Consider the following 27,653-nt stretch of genomic DNA (forward strand, 5'->3'; position numbering starts at 1 on the left):
AGCCAGTGTTAACGGCTGTGATGATGAAGAGAAAGCCAGAATGTTGCTTTTCTCTGTGGATAGTAAGCTCTATCAGACCCTTTTGGATGAGGCCAAGAGAGGAGAGAAGGGTTTTGAGGACCTGAAGGAGAAAATACTGGAAGCCATGGGTGCGAACGACGGCAATCCGTTCGATCGCGTAGGGAGAACCCTGCAGAAGTAAGGGGAGACCCCACAGGCATTTGCAGACAGGCTGTGGCCAGTCTGCAATCGTGCCTGTGCAGGGGGACAAGATAGGGTACGACTGAACCAGCGGCAGCAGACCCAATGGCTTCGTTGCCTGGTGTCCAATTGCCTGCCCCAGATAAAGGTAAAAGCTGATACCTGGTTTGACTCCCGAGACCCCCTAGCAACCGAAGAGACTGTAATCCGGCAGCTCATGGTGACATTTAGGAACGGGAGGAATAGTGAGAGCCCCCAGCAAAAGGGTAAAGTCCACAAGGTTAAACCTGGGGCTCAGTATAAGAAAGAGTGGCACCATGAGGGGAACAGTCCCTCCCAGACTAGGTTAAATTGCTATGGGTGTGGGCAAGACGGTCACTGGAGAAAAGACTGTAAGAATCCCTGGAAGGATAGCAAGGGAAAGAATCCCACAGCCCCAGTCCAAAGGGCAGAGACAGGAATTTCCCCCGCCTCAGTCGAGTCGCTACTGGAGGTAATGCGGTCTCTCCTGACCAACCAGGGAAAGGTAGCAGCCATCAGTGGTGCTGCACACCCCTCACCCACCTCTGCCTCCCCACAATGACTGGCCGGTATGCTGGCCAAGGAGGGTGCATGTGCAGGCACTTTCTGGGACCCATATGGGTCCGGGCCAGTGGCAGTGATTACAGGCAGGGATGGGACACAGAGAAATTCAGAAAAATTGTACAAGTCAAGTGCAAGTTCACAGAAAGTAAAGACAGGCACTGTGGCTTGTTTTAAGGGAAAAGTTGTCCAGCCCACAAATTGGGACATTTCCCTACCCCAGTGGGACCCTAGTTTTGCACAAAGTTCAAATTTGAAATGGTTGGGTGGCTTAGGAACAGAGAAACAGCAGCCTGGGATCAGAAATCTGCAGGCTGCTGCTACTCCATCCACTGAAACTGCTTGCGCAGGCGCGGTTCCCCAGCCCATACCCCCGGCAGATCCTCCTCAGTTTTCCCGTGCAGGCGTGGTCGCGCACCTGGGGGGAGAGTTTTGCCAACATGAGCTTCACGCAGGCGCAGCCGCGTGCCTGAGAGGAGAGGTTTCTCAATATCGGGTTCGTGCAGGCGCAGTCGCGGACCCGGAACCCCCAGCGGCTCTTGCTCAGTTTGAGGCCGAGCGCACAGGCACAGTCGGCCATTTAAAGATCCCCACTTCACAGAATAGATGTGCAGGCGCACAGGCCTGCTTGGAAGACCCAGCGGTTCTCCCAACCCTTTTTAAAGTAACCGAACGCGCAGGCACAGTTGCCTGCGGGACCCCAGAGGCTCTTTCTAAGTTTTCCCACGCAGACGCAATCGCCTGTTTGAAGCCAGAGGCTTCACAGCCTCTGCCGGGGAACTCAGGAAAGGAGGTGTGTGCAGGTGCAGTTGCCGGCTGGACCACAGCGGCTCTTCCTCAGCTTTTTCACACAGGTGCGACTGCTTGTTTAAAGACAGAGATTTCACAGCCTCTGCCACGGGACTCCGGGGAGGAGATCCATGCAGGCGCAGTCGCCTGTTTAAAAGGACCAGTTTCCCAGCCCGCTTCCAGAGTGGTCCCCCCATGATGTGGGACCCTGGGGAGGCAGGGATAATAATTCCTCTTACAGGGGACACAGGGGGGAGCTGGCACCAGGTTCTGGACCTGGAGAGGAAGATTTGCAGCCACCAGCAGCAGGTGGCGAGGGAATACCTGCCCCCAGCACAGGAGTGGGCAGGGAAAAGGAGGCAAACCCAGAGTACCGGCAAGCTGCCAGGTATCTTATACAGTGCAGGCTGTTGGCACCAGGGGGAGAAGGCTCCCAGCCAGCTAGGGCTGCGACCCTGGCTCAGGGTCCACCAGCCAAAGTTTCCCCCACAGAGACACCCCTCAGAAGGTCTCAGCGGGTCCGCAAGCCTGAGACAAGATGGTCACCCACTTTACAGTGGAGTAAGGCAGTCTTCCAAACCAGGGAGAAGCCAAAGAACAGAGGTCCCCAACCAGCAGCCATAAGCTGCGAGGGACCAGAGACAGGAGGCAGTCCAACTTTGCTGCAGCCAGCAGCAATCTGTGACAGTGCCAGATATTAGCCTGGCCGTCCGGAGATGGGCGGCATTTGTATTATAGCTATGTGTGTATATAGCTTGTTTTAAGTTTTGTATTGTAAGGTCAGAATTAACTGGTAGTTTTAAGTTTAAGTATAAGAGTTTAAGTTTATAAATGTGTGCCAAATGTTTGTATTTTGGTCTGAGGTCGAGGGACCCGACCATGTCTCCACCTAAGGCAGCAGGTCAGTGAGACCTGGCTGCATGTCCTTTTAAGTTTTGCAGGAGATTTGACCATGAAGCAGCCCTGTTCGCCCAGCCTGAGCTGGGCATCGAATGAAGATATGAATACAGAATGTTGGGGATCACCTCACCACCGGACGAATCCAGAGGGAAACCCCACAGCGACCTTCGGGAAAAACCGGACAGGGTCCGGAGGAACTTGCCTACTCCTCCTACGTGGAAGAGATGGACCCAGCTGGGTGGGGCATGGCCCCCAACCCAGCACTATCCTGACCGAAGTTCACTTGCGGGAGACCTCGCTGTTGAGGAGTCATGGTGGGGAAGCGCGGGCACCTTGCCACAAAGGGACGCGTTCCCCGGGGGTGGGTGGTGATGGCCCGGGAAAGATTGTAAAAGGGAGGGGGAGGCCGAAGAGTTGCGTGGGTGCATTCCGGGGAGGGAGGAACTCACCCGGGGGCCCATAGGCAAAGTTAGTGTATGTGTGGCTGGGAAGGGTGAGTGGGTGGCCGGATCTGGGATCCAAGTTTCAGTGTGGGGCCAGGAAGAGACGCCACACAGGCACCCATCATTTTCTGCAGCCAGCCAAGGGTAGATGGGAGGGGGAGGGACTGGGAGTCACGATCCCATACTCCCCGGTCTCGATCTGTGCCAAGGTAATTAAAACATGAGGGGTACCCCGCCTCCACAAAGGGAGAAGGGAATGGCTCGGGGCTAGCGGAGCAGGCTGGTCTGTAAATCCATTCTGGCTGTTTCAAAGTTTAAGACAATCAAAGGGGGGTGGAAGGTACATTTACTGCCCGGGTGGGAGGAGCAATACCCACTCGAATTTTGTGACCCATCATTGGCACATGATGGTCGGGGTTTGTTTAAGCATGTTGTTCAAGTTTTTTTGTATTTTGTGTTACAGCCCCAAGTTGAGCAGAGGCATAGGATCCTCTCCTTGCTTGGGATCATTTTGTGTTACAGCCCCAAGTTGAGAAGAGGCGTAGGATCCTCTCTGTGCTTGGGATCATTTTGTGACAACTCCAAGTTGAGCAGAAGCATAGGACCCTCTCCGTGCTTGGAATCATTTTGATTACATTGTGTAACTAAGATTGCAACATTTTGTAATAAGTTATAATGTAAAAAGTTTGTAAATTTGGATTACATTGTATAATTATACAAGTGTGTAGGAGTATGAGACCCCTTATTATAAACTGATGTATCTGTAAGATGCCTAACGTACCACAGTTTTTCTCGAATTTTAGGGGAAAAGATGGTTCGGGGGATCAGTGGCAGATAGCTGTTAGGTAAATACAGGGGATGGTTGTTTGTGAGGGGGTCTGAAAATTTTGCTCACTCCTTAGAGTTGACACTTCAATCAAGTTGGGAGTATCAAAAGGGAGGAATGTAGGGGTTTCGCAAAATTCCCCTGTTTTCCCCATAAGTTTGAAAATATTGGTCCACATCGTGGACGAAGAATTGGGTGATGTGACTTGTCTACAATGTTTTAAAATGTGCCTAGAACCGCAAAAGACTGCTCTGAGATGGAAAGAACATGGACAACACGGAAGTCATGGAGCTCTGTGGAAAATATTTACACACCTTAAGACAGTACTTGTATTAATAAAATCATTCCCTGGAGTTTGTGCAATCACAAAAGGTTTTAAAATGGCCACAGAAAGCATTGGCCAAGAATAATGGGGCTTGGAAAAAAAACAGCTCGAGTTGTCTGTGAGAAAAAGTGGGAGGATACAGTGGCAGTCAAAGACCTGCCAATCAAAGGGAGGTTCCCTCAGAAGCACTTGAAGCTGCTTATTTACTTAAGAGATTAGCCCACTTGAGACCAACCACAAGGACAATCGATTGAAACTGCTTCTGTTTACACAGCCATTCAAAACACTCACAGACAATGATAGATTGAAACCATGGAATGGATTTTGATATGTAACAGTTTAAGCAATGAATGGGTTTTTGAATCACCCATTATTGGACAATACGGCAGTTGGATTCCCTTTTGTTTTAGCCCAGGTGAGTTCTGGATGTGGGCGGGAACATTTCGGCCCCACAGTGCAGACACATTAACCCATTCCAACCACTTTGAATCAACCAATCACAGCTTTTCTCTTGTGTATTGGAACTTTTGGGCGTGAATTTTCCAGACAGGCAAGCAGCAGGGGGCTCACCAGGTATATAAGAAAGCTCCTGAGAAGCTATCATTCTGTTTGTACTTCCTGGGACCACAGGTGAGCTTCTCTCGCTCTCTCTCTCTCTCTCTCTCACTTCGCTGGACCACATGTGAGCAGAGTTTCTGACTCCTCAGCAAAGCAACCTAGTAAGGAGTTAGGGGATGGTGAATTAAGGGGATATTGCTAAGATTGTTTAATTAACATTGTAGCCATTTAATCCCTCATTTTTACCATCCAGAACTGGAAGGTGGGGTAGCGATTCGAAACCGCTGTTTGAAAATTGGTTTATTGGAAATTGGTTTACAGTGTAGCAACAGGCTGCCTGACCAGGTGAATTACCATAAACCAGGTAAAAGATTGGGATTGGTCAGAGTGCAGGCAAAGGCTGCAAGACCAGGTAAATTACCTTAAACCAGTTAAAAGATGCCCTCCTACATATGACATTGAGTACAGATGATCTGCTGATCACAAAAATGCTTATGTTATCTCCAGGTTTCCATCCCCATCATAAGTTACACCCAATAAGGAAGAAGTGTTCTATTTCTCATACATTGATGAGCTGCCAGTCACAGCTGAAGAGATTAGTAGGGCAATCAAATGTGACCCAATTATGTCAAAGGTGCATGATTACATAGCAAATGGATGGCCAAACCAGGTATCAGAGAAAGATATCCATCCATACTTTGTTCGTAGGGATGAATTATCAATGGATAAAGATTGTATCATGTGGGGAGCAAGAGTGGTTATCCCAAATAGGTTCAGGTCCAAATTGTTTGCAGATTTTCATGGCCAGCACCTGGGAATGTGCTTGACCAAGAGCTTTGCATGCAGTTACTTATGGTGCCAGGTTTAGATAAAGAGATAGAGTATATAGTCAGTCAGTGTACAACATGTCAATTGGTGAGCAAGAAACCACCATCAGTACTATTGCAGCCATGGAAATGGGCTCCCAGAGTATGGCAAAGTGTACATGTAGATTTTGCTGAGCTAGAAGGGCAGCAATTGTTCATAGTGAGAGATAATCACTCGAAGTGGGTAGAGGTGCTTCCAATGCAAATAATAACAACAAGCAAAACACTAGACAATTTGCGAAAATTGTTTTCTTCATACAACCTCCCAGAAGAAATTGTGCCTGATAATGGGCTGCAATTCACACAGTTCATGAGCAGAAATGGTGTGAAACTGACCGAAGTTCCACCGTACCACCCTGCTTCAAATGGTGCAGCAGAGCGCACAGTACAAATTGTCAAACGTGCCCTCATCAAGAAAATATTGGATCCAAATCCAAATCCAAAGAAATGTCAGTTGTCGTTGGACCACAAACTGGCAAATTTTCTGATTACCTATCAGAATACTCCTCATACCACTACTGGTAGAAAACCAGCAGAGTTGTTTCTCAAATGATGGCCACGAACCAGGTTCTCGTTGTTAAAGTCAAACTTGGCACAGTCCGTAGAACAGAAACCATCAAGACAGAAAGAGAGTCATGATCAAGGTAGAGTTAGAGAGAGAAGTGTGAAGTTGAACCAGAAGGTTAGAGTGACGAACCATCACCATAAATGGTTAAAGTGGTTATCAGGAAGGATAGTGAAGATATGTGACCCTCGCACATATGTGGTCAAGATGTTTGATCATGGAAAGTTTAGGTTTGTTCACATTGATCATATCTTACCTACAGATATAGAAGGGGTTGAAAGCTGTGAGGATTCAATTTATTCTGATGAGTCAGATAGTCTTGTTATAAATAGAGTACCAGTAGCAAATTCTACATCAGACATACCAGAAACAAGTCCAAGACAAACAGTCTGAAAGTGTAAAAGGGTCCAAATGTAGATCAAGGTCAGTCCTTGGAGAAAAATTCTCCGCAGGCTCAGCCAAGAATGAGTCAAAGTCCTACAACAATATCTGAAAGTTCCGTTCAAGAAAGACGGTATCCTCTTCGACACTGAAAACCAGTGGTTAAGTTTAATCTTTAAATATAGAAAATGAGTTCATATCTTTTGTTTGTGTTACAGAATTCTATAGTAGAATTTGGAAACGTAAAATGGGTTCCATTTGAGAAATGTATACCAAGAGTTGTGTATGCCATGCAAGTCAAGTACATTGATTATTTGCTATGATTACCTTTTTCAATAAGGAGGGAGAAGTGTAATAGAGTCACCTGGTGGACTACTGATTTAAATAATAATAAAGCCAGGTGCAGTACAGTTCTTACCGGAAGCCATGATGTGTTGTTGTATATATATGCTGTGTCTCAAGATATCACAGAAACATAAAACATTTTAACTGAAAAATACACTTGAAATTCAATCAATTATATTTTCATATTTACCTCAGCATCAGTCAGTTTGGAGAAGTCTGACTGGCTTCCAATGTAGAATTCAATTCCTTTATAGGATCCCTCCAGGGTAACACCTCGGATCAGAAGTATGGTGAGAACCACATAAGGGAATGTCGCAGTGAAATAAACCACCTGACCATGGAGAATAGCTTGTTAAATGTTCCTGTATTGCTAGTACAAGATTTACAGTATTGAATCCGATTGAATAGAAAACTAATAGGATTGTAATCAAAGCAGAGAACAATTGGAGGAGTAATAACTACATGAAGGGCATATTTAACACTGAGCTGCATATTGTAACTTAATTTAAAGAGCACAAAATTATTCTAACTTATTTATATGTCATTTTCAGAGAAGTAACACATTTAAACAGGATAATGGATCAGAGTGTGATGAATATTTTTAACTCCTCACATTTACTCCTCAGGTATCTTTGCCAGTCTCATTGTCCAGACAAATCTCATTTCACTCAAATAAAACCCTGACCCTAATCTGCTCACTCACTTAGCCAGCCCTGCCCAGCCTTCCAGAGCAATTGGAAATTCACCCAAAGTCCTGGATCAGCGACTGAAACCCTTAGAATGAGGGGCACATTTCAGGGGTTTGGGGAATTGCTGCTGTTCTTTCACTCAGGAGAAAGATCTTCTGATCTCACTCAGGCCTGCAGTGCTCATAAACTATGGATCTCACTCTCCCCAAAGAGTCACTGTTAACCACCTGTGAGATAAACCAGCCCACTTCACAAATGATTCATAAATTCTAGTTTAATTGTTGCAGAAATCTGTAGTTTGTCACCAGAGTTTAAACTCTATTCAACACCAATCGTTTTACCTTTCCTGAAGATTTGATTCCTTTAGATAACGCTGCCCCAACTATCACACGGGCCAGAAGCAGACAGAGGGCTAAATGCCAGACTATCTCCCCAGTCTCATCCATTGAACTTGTACGGCGCAAAACCACTTTACTGAATAAAATGACAACAAAAAACATCTTACACACAGTCAATATTCAATGCAATATACAGGTTACATGGATTTGAAAGATTAAAGTTAAAGAGAATCAGTTCTGCTTTTAGAAGTGAATTCTTGCTAAGAATTTAGATTAAATTTCACATCCTTTTGAATGTTTCTCTATTTTTCTGATGTTTTTAAATCTAAAGCTTTGTTTAAACAGCGAATGCTGTTGAGATTCCCTGGAGAGCTGATTTGAAGGAGTTCCTGACGGTGCTTCATTGACTGCCTTACAAAGCACTGTTAAAACTCCCCGGGTGAGTCACTGTATCTCCCAATGAATTCAGCTCCTTCAGATTGTTAAACATGGGACCTGCTCCTAGACAGTTTCCCCAATTCAGTGATCAGCTCTGTGGGTTAAACACAATACTGTATTCAATTAAAACACAGAGAAAGGGAAATCAGTCACAGATAATTTGAACCATTTAGTGTTTAGGAGTTCTAGTGGTGAATCTCTTCCTTGAAGGAAAATAAAAAAACACTCAATGCAGGTTTCACTGTATAAGTATTGTTAAAGTAAACCTGCAGTGTTAGAAACCAGGGGGCTGTTAACTAATGAAAGGGCCCCTGCTGTGATGTTATTTTGTAACAGACGTATAATGTAAATAGTACCTCTATCTAAATCAAACAGCTTTTCACTCATTAAGTAGGACATTCACCCAACTGACCTTCCAAAGAGGAAGCTACTGGTACAGCTGTGCAGGTTCTAGATGCAGCTATCTGTAGCAATTTACTTACTCCCAGTATTGCTCACTTGGACCCTGGTGAGGAACATAGATTTCTGATCCATTTGTGCAAGTTTCATTGTTTGCCTGCAGCCATGTTGTATTAACTATTTCAAAACATCCATCATCCAGAGTGAGATTGCAGAGTGGATCTGGAAAATGGGGAATGTGTTTTAGAAATACATTTCATTGGGAACGATGTTGTCATTTCTAGTCATATAATCAGGGCCACTGTTTCACTCTGACTGAATCAGTCCAATCCATTTTATTATATGATATTTTTAATGGTGTTCTGCGATTCCGTGAGTCTGTCTACAATTCGGGCGATTGGTTTATATTGACAAAGTCACTTTTGCTACATGGGATTAGAGGGTTGTTATTGGATTTTTGGGGGTCATTATCCATGAATCCATGACCCCCTTATAAAGGGTGTTTCTGGGACTAGGCCCCAGCATGCCCAATAGACCGAGATCGCTCCATCAGGATTCCTGGTATCCTTTGACAGGGGCTGCCTGTGGCATGGGCATCTGCCCAGGTATTTTTTTAAATTAAGGTTCTTGTGGATATTGGTAGGGACAGGTCCCAGTTTGGTATATCCCAACATTTACACTGGCATGTTGGTTCAGCAGATCTTAGTCATAGAGTCATAGGCCCCGATTTTCCCGATCGCGCGGGAAATTTTCGTGTTCCCCAAATGTCGGGTTCCGACCCGAATATAAATGGGTCAGCCAGCTGCACGCAATTTTCCCTCAAGTGGCCAATTAAGTTCCAGCGTGTGGGGACCCTTGCTAATTGTCCATTTCCAGTCAGAAAGCCCCACAGTATGATGTCATCATTCGTGGTGCTTTTAAAGTGTCCAGCAAGCTTTTCAACCTCTGCAGGCTTCCCAACCAGTGTATCAGAATGGCAGAGGAGCCTGTACCAGTTGCTGCCAGCGGCAGAGGCCGAGCTGCCACAAAATTCATCGAAACATCATTGCAGACATTGGTAGATGGGCCCGCAGGGAGGTCCTCTTCCCTATCTCAGGGAGGAAGAGGCCTCCCAAAGAGACCAGAGCTGCCTGGATGCAGGTGGCTGAAGAGGTGAACTCTGTGGGAGTGACCCGTCGTATGTGGATGCAGTGCAGGAAGTGCTTCGATGACCTGCACCGCACAGGAAAAGTAAGTATGAAGTTCCCATTACCCTCAGGCTGCTCCCCATTGCCTTTCTCCAACAGCACTCAGCTTCAGCTATCACTTCCTCCACATCCAACTTCACAGTCACATCCATGCACCCTTACCCATTCTCTCTCTATCTATGCTCACATTCACATAACTCTTCCACCATGCAGCCCTCACACTGCCTCTCACTCTGATGCCTGTAACACAACTGCCAGCACACAGGGAGGGCCCTTGGTCTTGCAGCCTCACACCATCTTTGTCTCCTTCTAAGTATCTTTGCTATGCAATCTCTACACTCACTCCTTCATTCTCACTCAAACTCCACTTGTCTCCCTCATTGCAGGAAAAGGGAGCTCAAAATAGGAGAGAACGAGCGAAGACTGGAGGAGGACCACCCTCACTCGCCCACCTGACCCCCTGGGCAGAAGCAGTTTTGGAGATTGCTGGGGCTGACATGCCTGAGGAAGCTGGGGCAGGAGAGACAGGAGCAAGCCCGCAAGCTGGTGACAGAAAAGTTTCCCATCTCTCTCATTGACATAGCATGAGTTGCTGATATAATTCTGAAGCCACATCATTTGGATTTATGAGCATCTGCCAAAACCAATGTGCAAGTAGCCTTGGCAAGACATCTCTAACTCTTTCCTTTACTCCCCCACAGGACCATCCGGAGCGCCGGCCACCACTGCCCAGGAGGAAGAGGCTTTGCAGCCACACTCCTCAGAGGAAACTCCAGCCTCTGAGGGCGCATCGTCAGCAGAAATAAGCGCACCCAGCACCAGCGCAGACACTCACACCTCGGTGGGACCTTCGGGACAAAGAGTAGAGTTGTCACCTTCTGTATCACAGCTCACAAGTGAGCATCAGCAGATTGTGGAGACAGGGACAGCAGTGGAGAGTCCTCATCAGAGGGCACAGGGCTCTGCCAGCGCAGCTCAGCTGCATGTCGGCCCTATGCCTCTGGGTCCTGTAGGGGGTGGCGTGTGATGGTGTTTGGCCCGTACGCCCAGTCAGTTATGCCTCTGACTGCTTTGTGAGCGATTCGAATCGCTCCCACACCCCTGGGTTCAAGACACACCCCTTAGGTACAAGGCGGCGGTACAGAGAAGACTCAAGTAGACAGGTGGTTGGATGTAAACAAAAACCAAGATTTTATTGAAGAGGAAAAACTTGATACAATCTTATGGAAAAATTACTAGTGTACACTTCTACAGGCAAAAAATACAAATGAATAATAACTATACTTATACAGGGAAAGGGGAGCACACGGCACATCGAGGGAAAACAATTATCTTAACAATCCCCTTATCCTTATCCCACCCCCTATACCTAACTAGGTTAAGCTATGAGGGGTCAGAACTTCATGCTCACCAATCAAAAGGATTGTTAGACTCAAAACAGTGGTTGGGTACGGGGTTCGCTCTTGGTGCTCTCTGGAACCTGCCGTCATCATGTGGTCTCCGAGCGCTGCAAGGGCGTTGTCCAGGTTCGAGTACCCCAAAGTTAAAGTCTCTGTTTGGGTACTTTACCTTGCAGGGATGATTTTTCGTCGCCAGCCGTCAGTTTGAGTTGGTGTGCAGATATTCGAAGGTCGGCCGAGGCTGAAGGCCCAATAATTCGAAGCCTCCCCTCAGTTCATCTCCTCAGTTGGTCTTCTTCAGCCAGTCTTCCTCAGGTGGCCTTCCCTCCAGTGGTCTTCCCTCCTCCCCTCGTCGCGTCCCGCCTTGCCTGGCCTGAATTATCCGTGTCCGCATGACTCGGTGCCGGGGTGATTCCAGATGGAGTGGGAAAAGGGCACGGGCAAAGGCCAGGGGGAAAGTGCGGGATGGGAAAAGAGCGGCAGCCACAAGGGTGAGGGGCCGAAGAGCAGCAGCACCAGCACACCAAACAACCAACGAACCAACCCGACTTTGATTGTTACCCGGGGGCCTTCAATTATACCCTTGTCGAAAACCCTTATCTGCACGCCAAATCAGGTTAGTTCTTTGTCTTATTTTTGGCGGGCTAGTTTAAATAATGGTAGCAATCCATACTAACTGTTTTTAGATGGCCGGTAATCGCATCTACCGGCCCGATAATTGACTTGTTTTGTCATGAACGTTCCTTGATGGGCCTGTCCAGCTTCGATGGCTCTGTTAATCTGTTTCCGATAATATATGTAGACTGCTTGATGGCCTTAACTATAGGCCTAAACTGAATTTAGATTTGTCTCCAATTCGGTCTAATGCATAATTCAGAGTCCTGTCTGGTTTCAAAATACAAAGTCCCTCTTCACAGACACTGCAGCTTTGGTTTCGATTTCTCCACAAGCTGCCTGCGTTGAAGAGTCCATTTTAAAATCCCACAGACTTTCTGCCACGAGGCACGGACGCCATCTTGGGTACCCTTATTGATTTAAAATGTCCACGCAGGGTCCCGTATATTAATAACAGCCTTCGGGGAAATGCAGAAATTTTGCAAGTCTTACAGTCCATCCGCAAGAGAGGAGGTGATGGATCTCCATGCACAGATGCAGGAGTCTCTGGCAGGTTTTGTCTCCAGGGTCGCTGCGAGTGTGGAGCGAATGGAGGAGTCCATGGCGAGCATGAGCAGAGCCTTATTGGAGTCATTGGCGCATCAAAGCATCACCACGGAAAGGATGGCTACCTCCGTGGCAATGCTGGCTGCAGCCGAGGAGAGGAGGGCTGCAGCCGAGGAGAGGACAGCTGCGGCCATGTAGGAGTTTAGTCACCAGGGTATCGGAAACATGGTGAGTGCTCTGAATAGAATGTCATCTCTTGAGGAGCGATGGGCATCTATTGAGCACCAAGACCAGACCTTCATGGAAGTCCCTCTGATCAGGACTTCCAGTACAGAGATGGGTCCCCATGGCCCCCCTGATGTGCAGCAAGGTGCTCTCTAGCCACTTGCAGGTGCTGAGGGGGAGTTGACCCATGAGTGGGAGGTTGTTGGCACACCTCAAGGAAGTGGGGGCTCCCCTCCACGCGCTCGCATTCCATGCCACTTCAGAGCCCTCGGTCAGAGTCCCGCCGGAGTCCACACCCCAGTGAGATAGGATACACAAGCCCTGCACAGCCGCAGGAGCTGTAAAAAGTAGTTCTCCCCTTAAAGGTACATACATTACAATTCCTCCCCTTTTAGATTAACAGTACCATAACACTCATTTAACAATTAAATATCAAACTAATTACAATTAACACTTTTAACATGCAACATTAGCTGAAAATAGTCTATTTATAAATTCAGTCTTTGGGGAGGCTTCCTGATCCTTTCTGGATAGCGCCTTTCCCGAGTGTCTTGCTCTTGGTGCGGAGGCGATTCTGGCCCCCTGTTGTCGGTTGGTTCATCAGCTTCCGATGCTACTGTTTCTGGGGTAGATGCTACCTGTACGTCGGGTTCATCACCAGGTACGTATGGGTGAGGCATGGGGTTGACTTGTTCCTGTGACTCTAGGATCTGGTCAGCATGGTGTCTCACGATGCTCTCCCCAACGTCCACTGTGTACATTAGTGGGCCCTGCCGTGTGCATATCGTTCCTGGCTGCCATTTTTCTGTTCGGTAGTCGCGGGCCAAGACTGGTTGCCCTACATTGAAGCTCCTTGTTGGCTTCTCATGAATGTGCTGGAATTGCTTACTCTCAACATCTCTTCGTACGTTTGGTCTGAGCAAATCCAGGCGAGATCTTAACCTTCGGTTAAAGAACATCATGGCTGGGGCCTGGTTGGTGACTGCATGTGTCACATTCCGGTAGGCGAACAGGAAATGGTCCACCTTGTGCTGCAGCGGAATGTTGTCATTGTACATAGCCTTTATTGCCTTCTTAGAGGTTTGTACGAACCTCTCAGCCAATCCATTTGTGGCTGGATGATACGGGGCGGATGTGTAATGCCTTACCCCATTCTTTTTCAAGAACCTCCGGAACACTTCGGACACAAACTGTGGTCCGTTGTCGGAGCAAACCTGTTCTGGCAAGCCATTCCAGGCAAAAATGGTCTGTAGGACTGCAATAGTTTTCTCCTTGTTGTTGTAGACATTTTGATGACCTAAGGCCATTTCGAGTGCGCATTCATGGCTATTAAAATCATTGAGTCCATGAATGGACCAGCAAAATCAATATGCACTCGTTGCCATGGAGATGAGGGCCACTCCCATGGGTGTAGAGGGGCCTGTGGTGGTGCATTTTGGACTTTCTGGCATCCTGAGCAGCTCTTGGTCAGGTCCTCGATTTGTTTATCAATTCCCGGCCATCACACATAAGCCCTGGCTAGGCTTTTCATTTTTACCCCTCCCAGATGACCTTCGTGAAGCTCATTGAGCACTCTCTCCCTTAACTTGGGTGGAATTACCACTCGGGATCCACACATCAAGGTCCCCTGGCACACTGACAGCTGTTCTCTTCTGGATGAGAATGTTGGCAACAGTGAGTCGCCATGTGCTGGCCATCCCTTCACCGTCAAATCATATACCCGAGACAGTGTCGGGTCATTTCGGGTCTCCTTCTCTATACCAGCGTTAGTTACTGGCAAGCATTCAATTATAGTCGAATGAAATATTTCGACAGGATCCACTGCTGGTGCTTCCTCCGCAGTAGGCAGTGGCAGGCGTGATAGCCCATCAGCGTTTCCATGCTGTTTCGTGCCCTTATACTCGATTTCATATTGGTGCGCCCCTAGAAAAAGGGACCATCTTTGTAGCCGTTGCACAGTCATCACTGGTACGACCTTCTTTGGATTAAAGACGGAGACAAGTGGTTGGTGGTCAGTCAGCAAGGTGAACTTCTGCCCGTGCAGATAGTGATTGAACTTTTTCACTCCCCACACAAGGCTGAGGGCCTCCCTGTCAATCTGGGCGTAGTTACGCTCGGCTGAGGTTAGTGATCGTGACGCAAAGGCTATTGGCCTCTCTGAGCCATCTGAGAATTTGTGCGACAGCACCACTCCAATGCCGTAGGGTGACGCATCACATGCCAACCGAATTGGTAATGCCGGGTTGTAATGGGCCAATACCTCTTTCGATGTGATTAGTGTTTTGCTCTTCTGGAAAGCTCATCTACATTCATCACTCCACTTCCATGGCACCCCAATTTGCAGTAGGGTGTTCAGTGGGTGTAGTATTGTAGACAAATTTGGCAAGAACTTATGGTAGTAGTTTACCAGCCCGAGGAACGACCTCAGTTGTGACACATTATCCGGTGCTGGAGCCTTGACTACTGCCTTAATCTTCTCTGGGGACTTATGTAACCCCTCTTTATCGATAACGTGGCCACAATACGAGATCTGTTTTCTAAAATACTCGCATTTGGGGCGGTTAGCTCGGAGCCCATATTCCTGCAATCTAGTGAGCACCTGCTCCAGGTTGGCAAGGTGATCACTGTCATTTTCGCCCGTGAGCAGGATGTCGTCCAAATAACACTGGGTCCCTGGGATCCCTTGCAGGACTTGTTCCATGGCCCTCTGCCAAATAGCCGGAGCTGATGCTGCCCCGAATACCAGCCGGTTGTATTGGTAGAGACCTTTATGGGTGTTGATTGTGAGGTATTTTTTTGATGCTTCTTCTACCTCCATTTGCAGATAAACCTGGGCCAGATCAATCTTAGTGAAGCGTTTCCCTCCAGTAAGCGAGGCGAAAATATCTTCAATCCGCGGAAATGGATATTGTACGGTGTGAAGGACCGGGTTCACTGTTACCTTAAAATCCCCACAGATGCGAACCTTCCTTGGTTCCCCAGGCGTGCTGCTCAACGACTTTTTCATCACAGGGACGATGGGTGTAGCCCACTCGTTCCAGCCTACCTTGGACAGTACACCTGAACGTTCCAGACTCTCCAGCTCTGCTTCGACGGCTGGGCGGATCGCATAAGGTACCGGTCTGGCCTTAAAAAATTTTGGCCTTGCGTTTTCTTCAATTTTAATCATCGCTGTCATGCCTTTTAGTGTCCCGAATCCTTGCTGGAACACTTCTTTCGCGTCAGTTAGGATCTTTGACAGTCACCCAGGTGTGACATCGTCATCCTTTTTGTCAGCCACAGTCAGTGCCTGTATGGAATGCCAATCTAGCTGTATCTTCTGGATCCATTCACGTCCTATTAGTGGTGGTCTTCCATCTGGCAATACATATAGGTCCATTTTTGGTGTTTCCTTGCCGTTATATATAACGTTCACCCTTATTTTTCCTTTGGGGTAGATTTTTGCCCCATGTATGTCTTCAAGACAATCTTTGCATCTCTCAAGGGTATATGTGAGAATAGCCGCTTGTAGTCCCTTCAGTTTATTACTGTTAGGGCTGATCCTGTGTCCAATTCCATTTTCACTTGGACTCCTGCTATCTTGAGCGTGACCCAGATAGTTTGGTGATCCTCCGTTTTGATCACATTATGTAGTTTCAGACAACCCAGCTCCTTGCTTCCGGAGTCTGTATCACTCTTCTGTTTGTCTGAACTACTCTCCGTCACCTTATGTACCTTCTTGTACTTCTCCTGTGGAGATTTCTTGCTGCTGGTTTTCTTTCCCGACCTGCAGACTCTTGCTATGTGTCCTACTTTTCCACACTGTCTGCACATTTTGTCCTTGAACCAGCAATCATTATGGTCGTGTGTTGTTCTGCCGCAGCGAAAGCACTTCACTGTTCCGTATGACATTTCATTTGTGCCATATTCTTGCGGTCTCCGTTGTATCTCTGCAGCGCCCCGTGCTGCTGCTTCATGTGATACTGCAATGCTGAAAGCCTTGTCCAGCGTAAGATCCTTTTCTGATAGAAGCCATTTCTGGTTTCCTTCACTTTGAAGCCCACACACAAACTTTTCCCTTAAAGTATCTGCTAGTCCCGTTCCAAACTGGCAGTGTTTCGATAGCTTGCACAGTTCCATTAAATACTCAGCATTACTTTCATCTTTATGCTGGTTCCTTTGGTGAAACTTAAATCTTTCTGCTATCAGCAGCGGTGTGGGGTTTAAGTGGTCCTGTAGGATTGACACTATGTTTTCAAAATCCTTTTCTACTGGCTTCTCTGGGGTTACTAGGTTTCGTAGTAAGCCGTACATTTTTGCATCCATTGAATTCAACAATACCAGCGCTTTCTTGTCATCTGGCACTTCATTCGCCTTGCAGTATATTTCTATGCGTTCGACATATGTCGTCCAATCTTCGACTTCATTGTCGAACGCTGTGATACTGCCACTCTTCGGCATTTTTGGGTGTGGGTAGACTGGCTTAAAATGGCATCTCCCGCGCTTTCCCTTCTTCCCCGCTGCGGCTTAAAATGACGTTTCCCGCACTGCTGCCAACGCCGCTCTCGGCGGTCCTCGTGGCAAATGGCGACGCCCTGTGGGTTTCGTGCGCTGCTCCTGCGCTGCTGCCAACGCCACTCTCTGCGGTCCTCATGGCAATGGCAGCACCTCGCGTTTTCCTGCGCGCCTCTCTCCCCCGTTGATGCTGCTCGGCCCTTGAACACCGGCTGCGTTCTGCGTGTTTTCCTGCGCGCCTCTCTCCCCCGTTGACGCTGCTCGGCCCTTGAACACCGGCTGCGCTCTGCTCTCTCTCGCCTCTCTCCCCCGTTGATGCCACTAGGTCCTGAACACCGGCTGTGCCCTGTGCGCTCTGCCCTCTCTCTCTCCCCCGTCGATGCTGCTCGGCCTTTTTCTGTGCCGCTCGGTCGGGCTCTAGCCCGTCGCTGTCCGGGAAGGGTCTGCGCAGTACCTGTTGCCAGCCCGTTTTGCTGGACCACCGTGACTGGAAAGCCAAGCCTGGCTCTCGACAGCCTCCCCTGCGATGCTCAAATCTCCGCTGGATGACTGGGCGGTTGCCCGTGGTCGACGCCCGTGCTTCTGGACTCGACCTTCTTCCACTGTTCTCCAAGAGCGAATCTCTGGGAGGTGATGCAGTGTTGCAGGTAGGTTCGAACTTGCTCGTCGCCACTGTTAGATCCATGTATCTTAATGTTGTGTCCTTCAATAATCAGACAAAAGACTGCAGAGAACGATTCAACAGGTGTTTACTGATTGAGGGTTAATCTAGAACTAACTGTACAGATCGCTACTCAGGGTTTATATACAGGTGTGGTCACTGCCGGTAATACAGTATACAGGAGCTGTAAAAAGTAGTTCTCCCCTTAAAGGTACAAACATTACAAAGACCAGAATAAAATGAAAGACATTGGGCCAAATATTCTGATCCCCACGGGTGTGTAGGCGCTGTGTACCCACTCGTAGGGACATCAGGAATGCAGGTTTCAGGCATGCACTGCGCATGCGCTGGAAACCGGCATTTCTAATCTGTCATAATCATCATAATCATAATCATAATCAACTTTATTGTCATTTTTAGTGCACAAGTGCAGTACAATGAAATGTAGGCATTCGGCTCCCGAGAGTGTACATTTAGATTAAGACATTTAAACATTCAACATACATTTGGCTTGTAATACATTAACATAAACATAACCATAATAAAGTGCATTGGCAGATGTGCAGGCTTTAGAGTTTATTTGTGGAGTTCAGTAGGATGACAGCCCTGGGAAAGAAGCTGTTCCTAAATCTGGTCGTACGGGTGCCAATGCATCTGTAGCATCTCCCAGATGGCAGGAGGGTGAACAGACTGTGGCTGGGGTGTGTAGGGTCTTTGATGATGGACCGTGACCTCCGTAAACAGCGTTTCTGGTATATGTGCTCTATGGTCGGTAGCCGGGTGCCGGTAATGCGTTGGGCAGTTTTGACTACCCGCTGCAGGGCTTTCCGGTCATAGTAGGTACAGCTGCCATACCATACTGTGATACAGTTCATCAGGATGCTCTCTATTGTGCAGCGGTAAAAGTTAGAGAGGATCAGGGGTGACAGATTACAAGCACTTGACAGATCCTCCGGCTGCCCGACAGGAGGGCCTCTGCGGGCGGATAGTTGCGCTTTTTGGAGATCCTCCGCCCACAGAAAACCCTTACAATTCTTGCACCTGGTAAAAGCAGGCATATGGCCTGCTTGTACCAGGATAAGAGATGAAAAAAGTTTTTTTTTAAATGTCCACTCATTTATCCTTTAAAAATACTTTAAAAAAGGTAAGTTTATTTTTAGCCCCGTAAAAAACTTTAATTATTTTTTCAAAAATTTAAAGTTTTGTTTAAAATAGCTAATTTATTGGACTTTCAAGTCATTTAAAAAAAGAGATTAAAAAAAAAATGTATTTAAAGTTTTACTATGTTTTGGGGGTGATCTCCATTCATATATTTGACAGGTCTTCCTGTCAAATCTATGAAGGGACATTCCCTTCTTTGATTGGCTCCCCATGGCCCACGTGATACATAGAAGATAGGAGCAGGAGTAGGCCATTCGGCCCCTCGAGCCTGCTCCGCCATTCAATGAGATCATGGCTGATCATCCAAATTCAGTACCCTGTCCCTGCTTTCTCCCCATATCCCTTGATCCCTTTAGCCTTAAGAAATATACCCAACTCCTTCTTGAATATATTTAATGAATTGGCCTCTACTGCCTTCTGTGGTAGAGAATTCTACAGGTTCACCACTCTCTGGGTGAAGAAATTCCTCCTCATTTCTGTCCTAAATGGCTTACCCCTTATCCTTAGACTGTGACCCCTGGTTCTGGACTTCCCGACCATCGGGAACATCCTTCCTGCATCTAGTCTGTCCAGTCCTGTCAGAATTTTATAAGTTTCAATGAGATCCCCTCGCATTCTTCTAAACTCCAGCACGTATAAGCCCAATTCACCCAATCTCTCCTCATACGTCATTCCTGCCATCCCAGGTATCAGCCTGGTGAATCTTCACTGAACTCCCTCCATGGCAAGAACATCCTTCCTCAGATAAGGTGACCAAAACTGCACACAATACTCAAGATGTGGTCTCACCAAGGCCCTGTACAACTGCAGCAAGACATCCTTGTTCCTGTGCTCAAACCCTGTCGCTACGAAGGCCAACATACCATTTGCCTTCTTAACCGCCTGCTGCACCTGCATGTTTACCTTAAGCGACTGGTGCACAAGGACACCCAGGTCTCGTTGCACTTCCCCTTCTCCCAATCTATTGCCATTCAGATAATAATCTGCCTTCCTGTTTTTGCCACCAAAGTGGATAACCTCGCATTTATCCACGTTATATTGCATCTGCCATGCTTCTGCCCAATTATCCAACCTGTCCAAATCATCCTGGAGTTTCTCGGCATCCTCCTCACAGCACACATGCCCACCCAGCTTTGTGTCGTCTGCAAACTTGGAGATATTACATCTAGTTCCCTCGTCTAGATCATTTATATATATTGTGAATAGCTGGGGTCCAAGGACTGATCACTGCAGTACCCCACTAGTCACTGCCTGCCACTCGGAAAAAGACGCGTTTATTCCAACTCTTTGCTTTCTGTCTGCCAAACAGTTCTCTATCCAAGTCAATACCTTGCCCCCCAATCCCAAGTGCCTTAACATTACACGCTAATCTCTTATGCGGGTCCTTATCAAAAGCCTTTTGAAAGTCCAAATACATCCACTGGTTCTACCTTGTCTATTTTACCAGTTACTTCCTCAAAAAATTCCAGTAGAGTAGTCAAGCACACTTTAACTTTTGTAAATCCATGTTGACTTTGTCTGATCCTGTAGTGTATGTACCCGTCTACCTTTCAGGGAACTATTGAATGTAACCGTTCACCTTTAAGAGAACTACTTTAGGTGTGGCACTATTTGTTTGGCTTCTGTATACTGTAATACCGAAAGTGACCACACCAGTATATAAGTGTTGTGGCAGGATTGCTGGGGCAGATTCGCCCTGACCTCTGAATAGTAAAGACCTGTTTGTTTGTACTTCGAAAGTCTGTGTATTTATTTACTGCACAACCCACAGACTTTACAGTGGCGGCGAGTCCGATCGTACCCTGCGGCAAGATTACCAAAGAAAGAAGAGCGTCGAAGAGAGGCAACCGCCCTCGTCGTGCTACCGAAAGAAAACGCGAGGCTGCAGCAACAGAAAGCGGGAAGACTAGCAACAAAAGCTGTATCAGCAACAGGCACTGACTACCCTTCTGCCGCGGTGCGGAGTGAGCCGACCAGCAAGAAACAAGGCGGCCGAAGAGACTGTGAGTAGGGGAAGGTGTAGAAGTATCCGGAGGATAAGGGCAGAGCACTCGACCTCGGTCGAGGGGGAGCTGTACCAGCCAAAAGTCGGGTCCAACGGCGTCGGGTGACAGCCGGACCGCGATCGGCGGGGAAAATCCGGGCAGCGACCGGAGCCACGAAGCGCTGAGCCTGCGAGTAGGCGCGGGATGAGAAACCCAGCCGCAGCCGGGGAGGGAAACACCGGTCTGCGAGAGGGCTGGGGAGGCGAACGGGAACCGTGCGGGTGAGAGCCGGGTGCGGAGAGAGAGACTGTGAGGAGCCAGTCCAGCGGCTGAGCTGTTCTCCACCAACGGGGTACTCAGAGCCGGCAAAACCGAACGTGCGGGAGTGGGAGAGCGAACAGGAGCCGAGAACGGGGAGAGAGACTGCGCGAGAGCCAGTCCAGCGGCTGAACTGTTCTCCACCTACGGGGTACCCAGAGCCGATAGAACCGAACGTGCGGGAGAGGGAGAGACAGAGCCGAACACGGGGAGAGAGAGACTGCGCGAGAGCCAGTCCAGCGGCTGAACTGTCCTCCGTTAACGGGGTGTACCCAGCGCCGGTAGAGCCGTGCGGGCGGGAGGAAAAGACAGAGCCGAGTAAGGGGAGCTGTGCGAGAGCCAGCCCAGCGGCTGAACCTGTCCGCTGTGGGGAAAGCGTACCCCTTACACCAGGGAGAAATGCGGGAAGCCGCCATTAGGTGGAGAAGACGACAGAGGCGGGAAACCGCCATTGAAGTGGGCGGGGAGAGAAAGGAAGAGCGGGAAACCGCCATTTTCGCAGGAAAACCGCCATTTTAGAAAAAAAAGAAAAAAAAAGGATAATAAATAATACTTAAAGAAATACGGTGCTGCTTCAAAGAAAGAAAGATGCCTAAGCGAGGGAATATTAACGATTTTAATTCTGAAATAGAAGACTGGGCCACGTACGTGGAACGCATAGAGATCTATTGCGAAGCCAACAAAATAGAGGAAGACGACAAGGCGATAACATTGCTAAACTCGATGGGGGCAAAAACATACGGGCTCTTGAAGCATCTAATAGCACCAGCTAAACCAGCGGATCAGACCTTCGAAGAAATTGTGGCTGTGCTGAAGGACCACTTGAACCCCACACCGTTGATGCTGGCTGAACGATTCAAATTCTACGCAAGAACGCAGAGGAAAGACGAAAGCAATGCGGAATACTTGGTCGAGCTGCGTAGGCTGGCGAAATACTGCCAGTTCGGAGGGAATCTGACAGAGGCACTGCGGGACAAGTTCGTATGCGGATTGTCCAAAGAAGGAACGCAGAAGCGACTACTGGAAGAAAACGACCTCACACTGGACAGGGCTGTCCTCATAGCTGCATCACACGAAGCCGCAGCGAAAGGGACGGCGGAAATGCAGCTAAAGGCGGCGGCACTCGGGGTGGACCAAATTACTGCGAGCACAACAAAATGCTACCGTTGTGGGAAGACAACGCATGACCAGAATCAATGCTGGTTTAAGAACCAAGAGTGTAGGAAATGTGGCAAACTGGGTCACATCGCGAAGGTATGCCGGTCTGGGAAGAAGACCAACAATCAACGGAAGCCACCACAAGAAAAGTACAACAAGGTACATCAGGTGGCTGAGAAGAGTGCAGACGAACAGAATTCAGACTCAGACCCAAACAACCAGGAGCTGGGTAGTCTGCGAATCCACAATGTGGGGAAAGAGACTGATCTACAAACGATCTGGGTCGTACTAAAAATAGCTGGAGTCCAAGTAAGAATGGAGCTGGACACTGGATCAGCTCTATCAGTCATCAACCGAAGGGACTACCACCGGCTATTCTCTCACATACCTTTAAGAAATACCAAGTTCGTATTACAGACATACACGGGGCATAACGTATACCCCATGGGGAAAATAAGAGTCAAGGTGAGAGATAGAGGTAAAGAACACCCAAGAATGAATTTGTACGTATTACCTGAAGGAGGACCACCACTTCCAGGACGGGAGTGGATTAAGAAAATAGATATGGAATGGCACTACCTAAAAGTCATAATGAGGGAGGACTCGGTGCAAGCTATCAGCTCAGATTCTGAAATGGATGACGATAAGACCAATGCAAATATGGAAGACAAGGCTAAAAGGGACTTGCCGACGATGGGGAAGGAAACGAAGACATGCAGAAGGACTTATGTTACCAAGAAGAATAAAGCTGCAGAGCAGAACTCCAGGTTGACAGAGAATTCTGAGCCTGTTCAAGCAAAGGATTCATCCACGACGGAAGAACACCGAGTTCGGACTCAAACTTATGTCAAAGTACGACAACAATTAGAACAGTTGAGTGACCGTCTCATACAAGAGATGAAAAATATGGAAAAGTTCTGGGACACCGAATGGGAGAACCTGGAAAGACAACAGAGACAGCTAGCTCAAGCAGAGAGCGACCATAGAGCCATCGTGGCCAAATACCAATCACATTCCCCTGATGCTGTTCAGAAACTAGAATATTTACAGAATGAACCAAAGGAAGAGGAATCTTCAGGAAGCCAGGATTTTATCCCAGTTCATCTCTACGACTCGTTGCAAGCAGAGTGTAACAAGTTGAAAGAACAGTATGAACTGGTCCAGACTACCATTCTGGAAGGGGTTAACTCAGCAACCTCCGAAAAGCTAGTTTTAGTAGAAGCATATGAACAACTAAAGGTTGAACATGAGCAGGAAGTCCAAAGGCTGCAGGAAATTCTGGATGAGCTCAAGGCCAAGACAGACTCATCGGTAGAGGTTCCATTCATCGATGAGAAAGTAGAGGTGAAAGACATGGCAGAACATGAAAGACAAGGGCCTAGAAATTGAGTGGGGTTAGCGCCCATTTTGAGGCGCTAGAGGGCCTAGCGCCACAAGTACAGCCGATTGAGAAATTCACTTGGGCGCTGCCATCGGCGTTAGCCGGTTGCGCTGCGCCGGCACCGATGACGTCATCGGTGTGCGCAGCGTCCCGGTTGCCGTGGCAACGCGCCCGAACGCCGAAATTGAGTTGCGGCCGCCTCGCCCGTGGCAGCCGCAACCAACGATTTTTCAAAAGTTCGCTACGGGTCTTAGCGCCGGCGCATTAAGGTCGCGCGGCAGCCGGCCGCTTTCCCGGCGGCCGCCTGCCCGCACCTCCCTCCCCGGACTCCTCCAACACCCCCCCGTGGCACAGATGCGTGTGGGCCGCGAGCCCGGCACTTCTCCGAGGTGCCGGGCTCATTTTTCTCCACAGATCAACGGCCAGCGGTCGGGTGCAGGCAGCTCCTCCTTAACGGAAGGAGGAGGCCTGCACTTCCCCAGCCTGCCGCACCGCATCGGGTGCCGCAGCGGCGGATTAGCGCCGCAATGCGGCAGTCAGCGCCCATTGCGAGGCGTTGACACCCTCCAGTAGCGCCGGCAGCCGTCTGGGCGAGGCGCTACTGAATTTTTGGCGCGCGCAGGGGGACTTAGCGCCGGCGCTAAATTTCCGGCGCTAAAGCCCTGGCGTGGCGCCAACTCAATTTCTAGGCCAAGATGTCCAAGAACTCATAATAATATTGAAGGAAACCCAAGACAAATATGAGGCGGCAATGACCGAGGTTCAACGACTTGAAGAACAGATTCAACTGGGAATCCTTTCAGTAAAAAAAAAAGAAACTGTGAGAAACACCGAGACTGTAAGAATGGGCCCTGAACATGAGCGAGAGAGCATCAAGGCGCAACTTCTCCGAGCACTGGAAGCCAAAGTACAAGAGGGAGCGAAGGTGAAAGCATTGGAGAACAAGGTGGATGAAATGGAGAAGACGCTGATCCACCGTGTTCCCAGGGAAGAGTTAACGGTCAGCCAACTTCTTCATATGCTGAAGGACAGGACTCTGCAAGGGGAACAATTTGAACACGAGCTTCAATCTTCAGGGGGAAGGAGTTCGGAGCCCCCAAAAGTCACGGAGATAGCTGAGGTGGCAACACAGATTTCACAAGGATGCCAAAAGTACGTTGAATCACGTCAAGGTGAACAGAAGAATGTGGAACCCGTTACTTCAGTAGAAGCATCAGATAGCCTGATAACGCAATTCCAGATGGAAGGGAAGGTATTGAACTCACAAATGAGGTCCGTCGTAAAGGAATGGCAGATAACCCAGGAAGAGCGGGATGAATATGAATGCATGCAGAAGGCTTTTCAAGAAAGATATCTAGGGAAGGAACCACCGTCAGCTAACGTCCAGATGGGTGAGGAGGAGGAAGAAGGCTCTCTCGCTGGCCTAACTCAGGACGAACCCGAATATTACCATGACCTGTTGAGTGACACTGAATATTACGAGGATGTGGTCTGCCCAGTTTGTGATGAAAACTCCCAAAGTGCTGAAATCCGGATGAAGCACTTAAGGTGTAAGGAACATAGAGAGTTGGTGGCGCTACAGCTGGCAGCCGAGAAAGGAGCTCTGAGAGTTTCAAAAAGGCAGAAAAGAAAAAGAAGAAGCAGAAGATAATAACTGTCTAAAATATTAGCACTTCTACCATCTCAGGCGGGACACTATGGAAGGAGCTAAATTAGTTGGAAAACTGGAAAAGGTCAAGACAGCCAGTTGGTTGTAAAAGTCCGCACTGCTGGTTCAGCAGGACGAAAGTTCAAGCTGTTACGTCAAGAAAAAGGCTATGGAGGAGTCACGCTAGCCAGGTGAACCGGCTACACCAAAGAGATGTTGTTCGGAATGAGTCAAGATCAGAGACTGCATCTATGAACTGTTTCCGCAGAGACTGAACCTGTGAACTGTTTCCACCGAGATTATATCTGTAAATTGTTTTATATGACATTGACTCCACCGAGGTTATATCTGTAATTTGTTTTATGGGAAGTTGAAGATATGTATGTTTAACGGGGACTCTGTAAGTAATAAGCTAAAAAGGGAGGATTGTAGTGTATGTACCCGTCTACCTTTAAGGGAACTATTGAATGTAACCGTTCACCTTCAAGAGAACTACTTTAGGTGTGGCACTATTTGTTTGACTTCTGTATACTGTAATACCGATAGTGACCACACCAGTATATAAGTGTTGTGGCAGGATTGCTGGGGCAGATTCGCCCGGACCTTCGAATAGTAAAGACCTGTTGTTGTTACTTCTGAAGTCTGTGTATTATTTAACTGCACAACCCACAGACTTTACAGATCCTGTCACTGTTTTCCAAGTGGTCTGCTATTACATCTTTTATAATGGACTCTAGCATTTTCCCCACTACCCATGTCAGTCTGTAATTCCCCGTTTTCTCTCTACCACCTTTTTTGAATAGTGCAGTAACATTAGCTACCCTCCAATCCATGGGTACTGTTCCAGATTCCATCAAATGTTGTAAGATGATCAGCAATGCATCTACTATTTCTAGGGCAACTTCCTTAAATACCCTAGGATGTAGATTATCAGGCCCTGAGGATTTATCGGCCTTCAATCCCGTCAGTTTCCCTAACACCATTTCCCTACAAATACTGATTGCTTTCAGGTCCTCCCTTTCATCAGACCCTATGTTCCCCGGCATCTCTGGGAGGTTATTTGTGTCCTCTTTTGTGAAGACAGAACCAAAATATGTATTTAATTGGTCTGCCATTTCTTTGTTCCCCATTATAAATTCCCCTGATTCTGACTGCAAGGGACTTACGCTTGACTTCACCAATCTTTTTTCTCTTCACATATCTATAAATGCTTTTACAGTCAGTTTTTATGTTCCCTGAAAGCTTACTCTCATACTCTATTTTCCTCTTCTTAATTAATCCCTTTGTCCTACTTTGTTGAATCCTAAACTGCTCCCAATCCTCAGGTTAACTGCTTTTTCTGCTCAATTTATATGTCCTCCCCTTGGATCTTATGCTATCCCTAATTTCCCTTGTTAGCCACGGTTGAGTCACCTTTTCTGTTTTATTTTTATGCCAAACTGGGATGAACAAATTCTGTAGTTCATCCATGCGGTCTTTGAATGTTTGCCATTGCCTATCCACCGTCAACCCTTTGAGTGACATTCCCCAATCAATCCTACCCAACTCGTGCCTCATACCATCATAGTTTCCTTTATTTAAATTCAAGACCCTAGTCTCTGAGTCAATTACTTCACTCTCCATCTTAATGAAGAATTCTATCATATTATGATCGCTCCGATCCAAGGGGCCTCGTACAACAAGATTGCTAATTAATCCTTTCTCATTACATAATTCTCAGTCTAAGATGGCCTGATCTCTAGTTGGTTCCTCAACATATTGGTCCAGGAAACCATCCCATAAACACTCCAGGAATTCCGCCTTCACAGTATTGTTACTAATTTGGTTAGCTCAATCTATATGTAGATTAAAGCCCCCCATGACATCTGCTGTGCCCTTATTGCAGGCTTCTCTAATTTCCCTTTTAATGCCATCCCCAACCTCCGCATTACTGTTTGGACGTCTATATACCACTCCCACTAACGTTTTCTGCCCCTTGGTATTTCTCAGTTCTACCCATACAGATTCCACATCATCAGAGCTAATATCCTTCCTTACAATTGTGTTAATCCCCTCTTTAACCAGCAATGCTACCCCACCTCCCTTTCCTTTTTGCCTATCTTTCCTGAATATTGAATACCCCTGGATGTTGTGTTTCCAGCCTTGGCCACCCTGGAGCCATGTTTCCATAATCCCAATCAAATCATATTCGTTTACCTCTATTTGTACATCTAATTCATCCACCTTATT

At 47.6% G+C, this 27,653-nt stretch overlaps 1 protein-coding gene across 3 annotated transcripts in view; it reads right to left on the reverse strand.

Annotated features, from left to right (window-relative positions):
* LOC147124928 (sodium- and chloride-dependent neutral and basic amino acid transporter B(0+)-like) overlaps positions 1–27,653 on the reverse strand; it is a 146,411-nt gene that overhangs the window by 72,607 nt on the left and 46,151 nt on the right. For all 3 annotated transcript variants that reach the window (XM_085994808.1, XM_085994791.1, XM_085994800.1), the window contains 3 exons: positions 8,729–8,867; positions 7,812–7,944; positions 6,972–7,112 (listed from right to left, as the gene is read on the reverse strand). In XM_085994808.1, coding sequence (XP_085850934.1) covers positions 6,972–7,112; positions 7,812–7,944; positions 8,729–8,867 — 413 coding nt within the window. The remainder of the gene's footprint in view (positions 1–6,971; positions 7,113–7,811; positions 7,945–8,728; positions 8,868–27,653) is intronic.

Source organism: Somniosus microcephalus, chromosome 1, assembly GCF_052327205.1.
Source record: "Somniosus microcephalus isolate GS21.2 chromosome 1, FLI_Smic_1.0, whole genome shotgun sequence".
Classification (NCBI taxonomy): domain Eukaryota; kingdom Metazoa; phylum Chordata; class Chondrichthyes; order Squaliformes; family Somniosidae; genus Somniosus; species Somniosus microcephalus.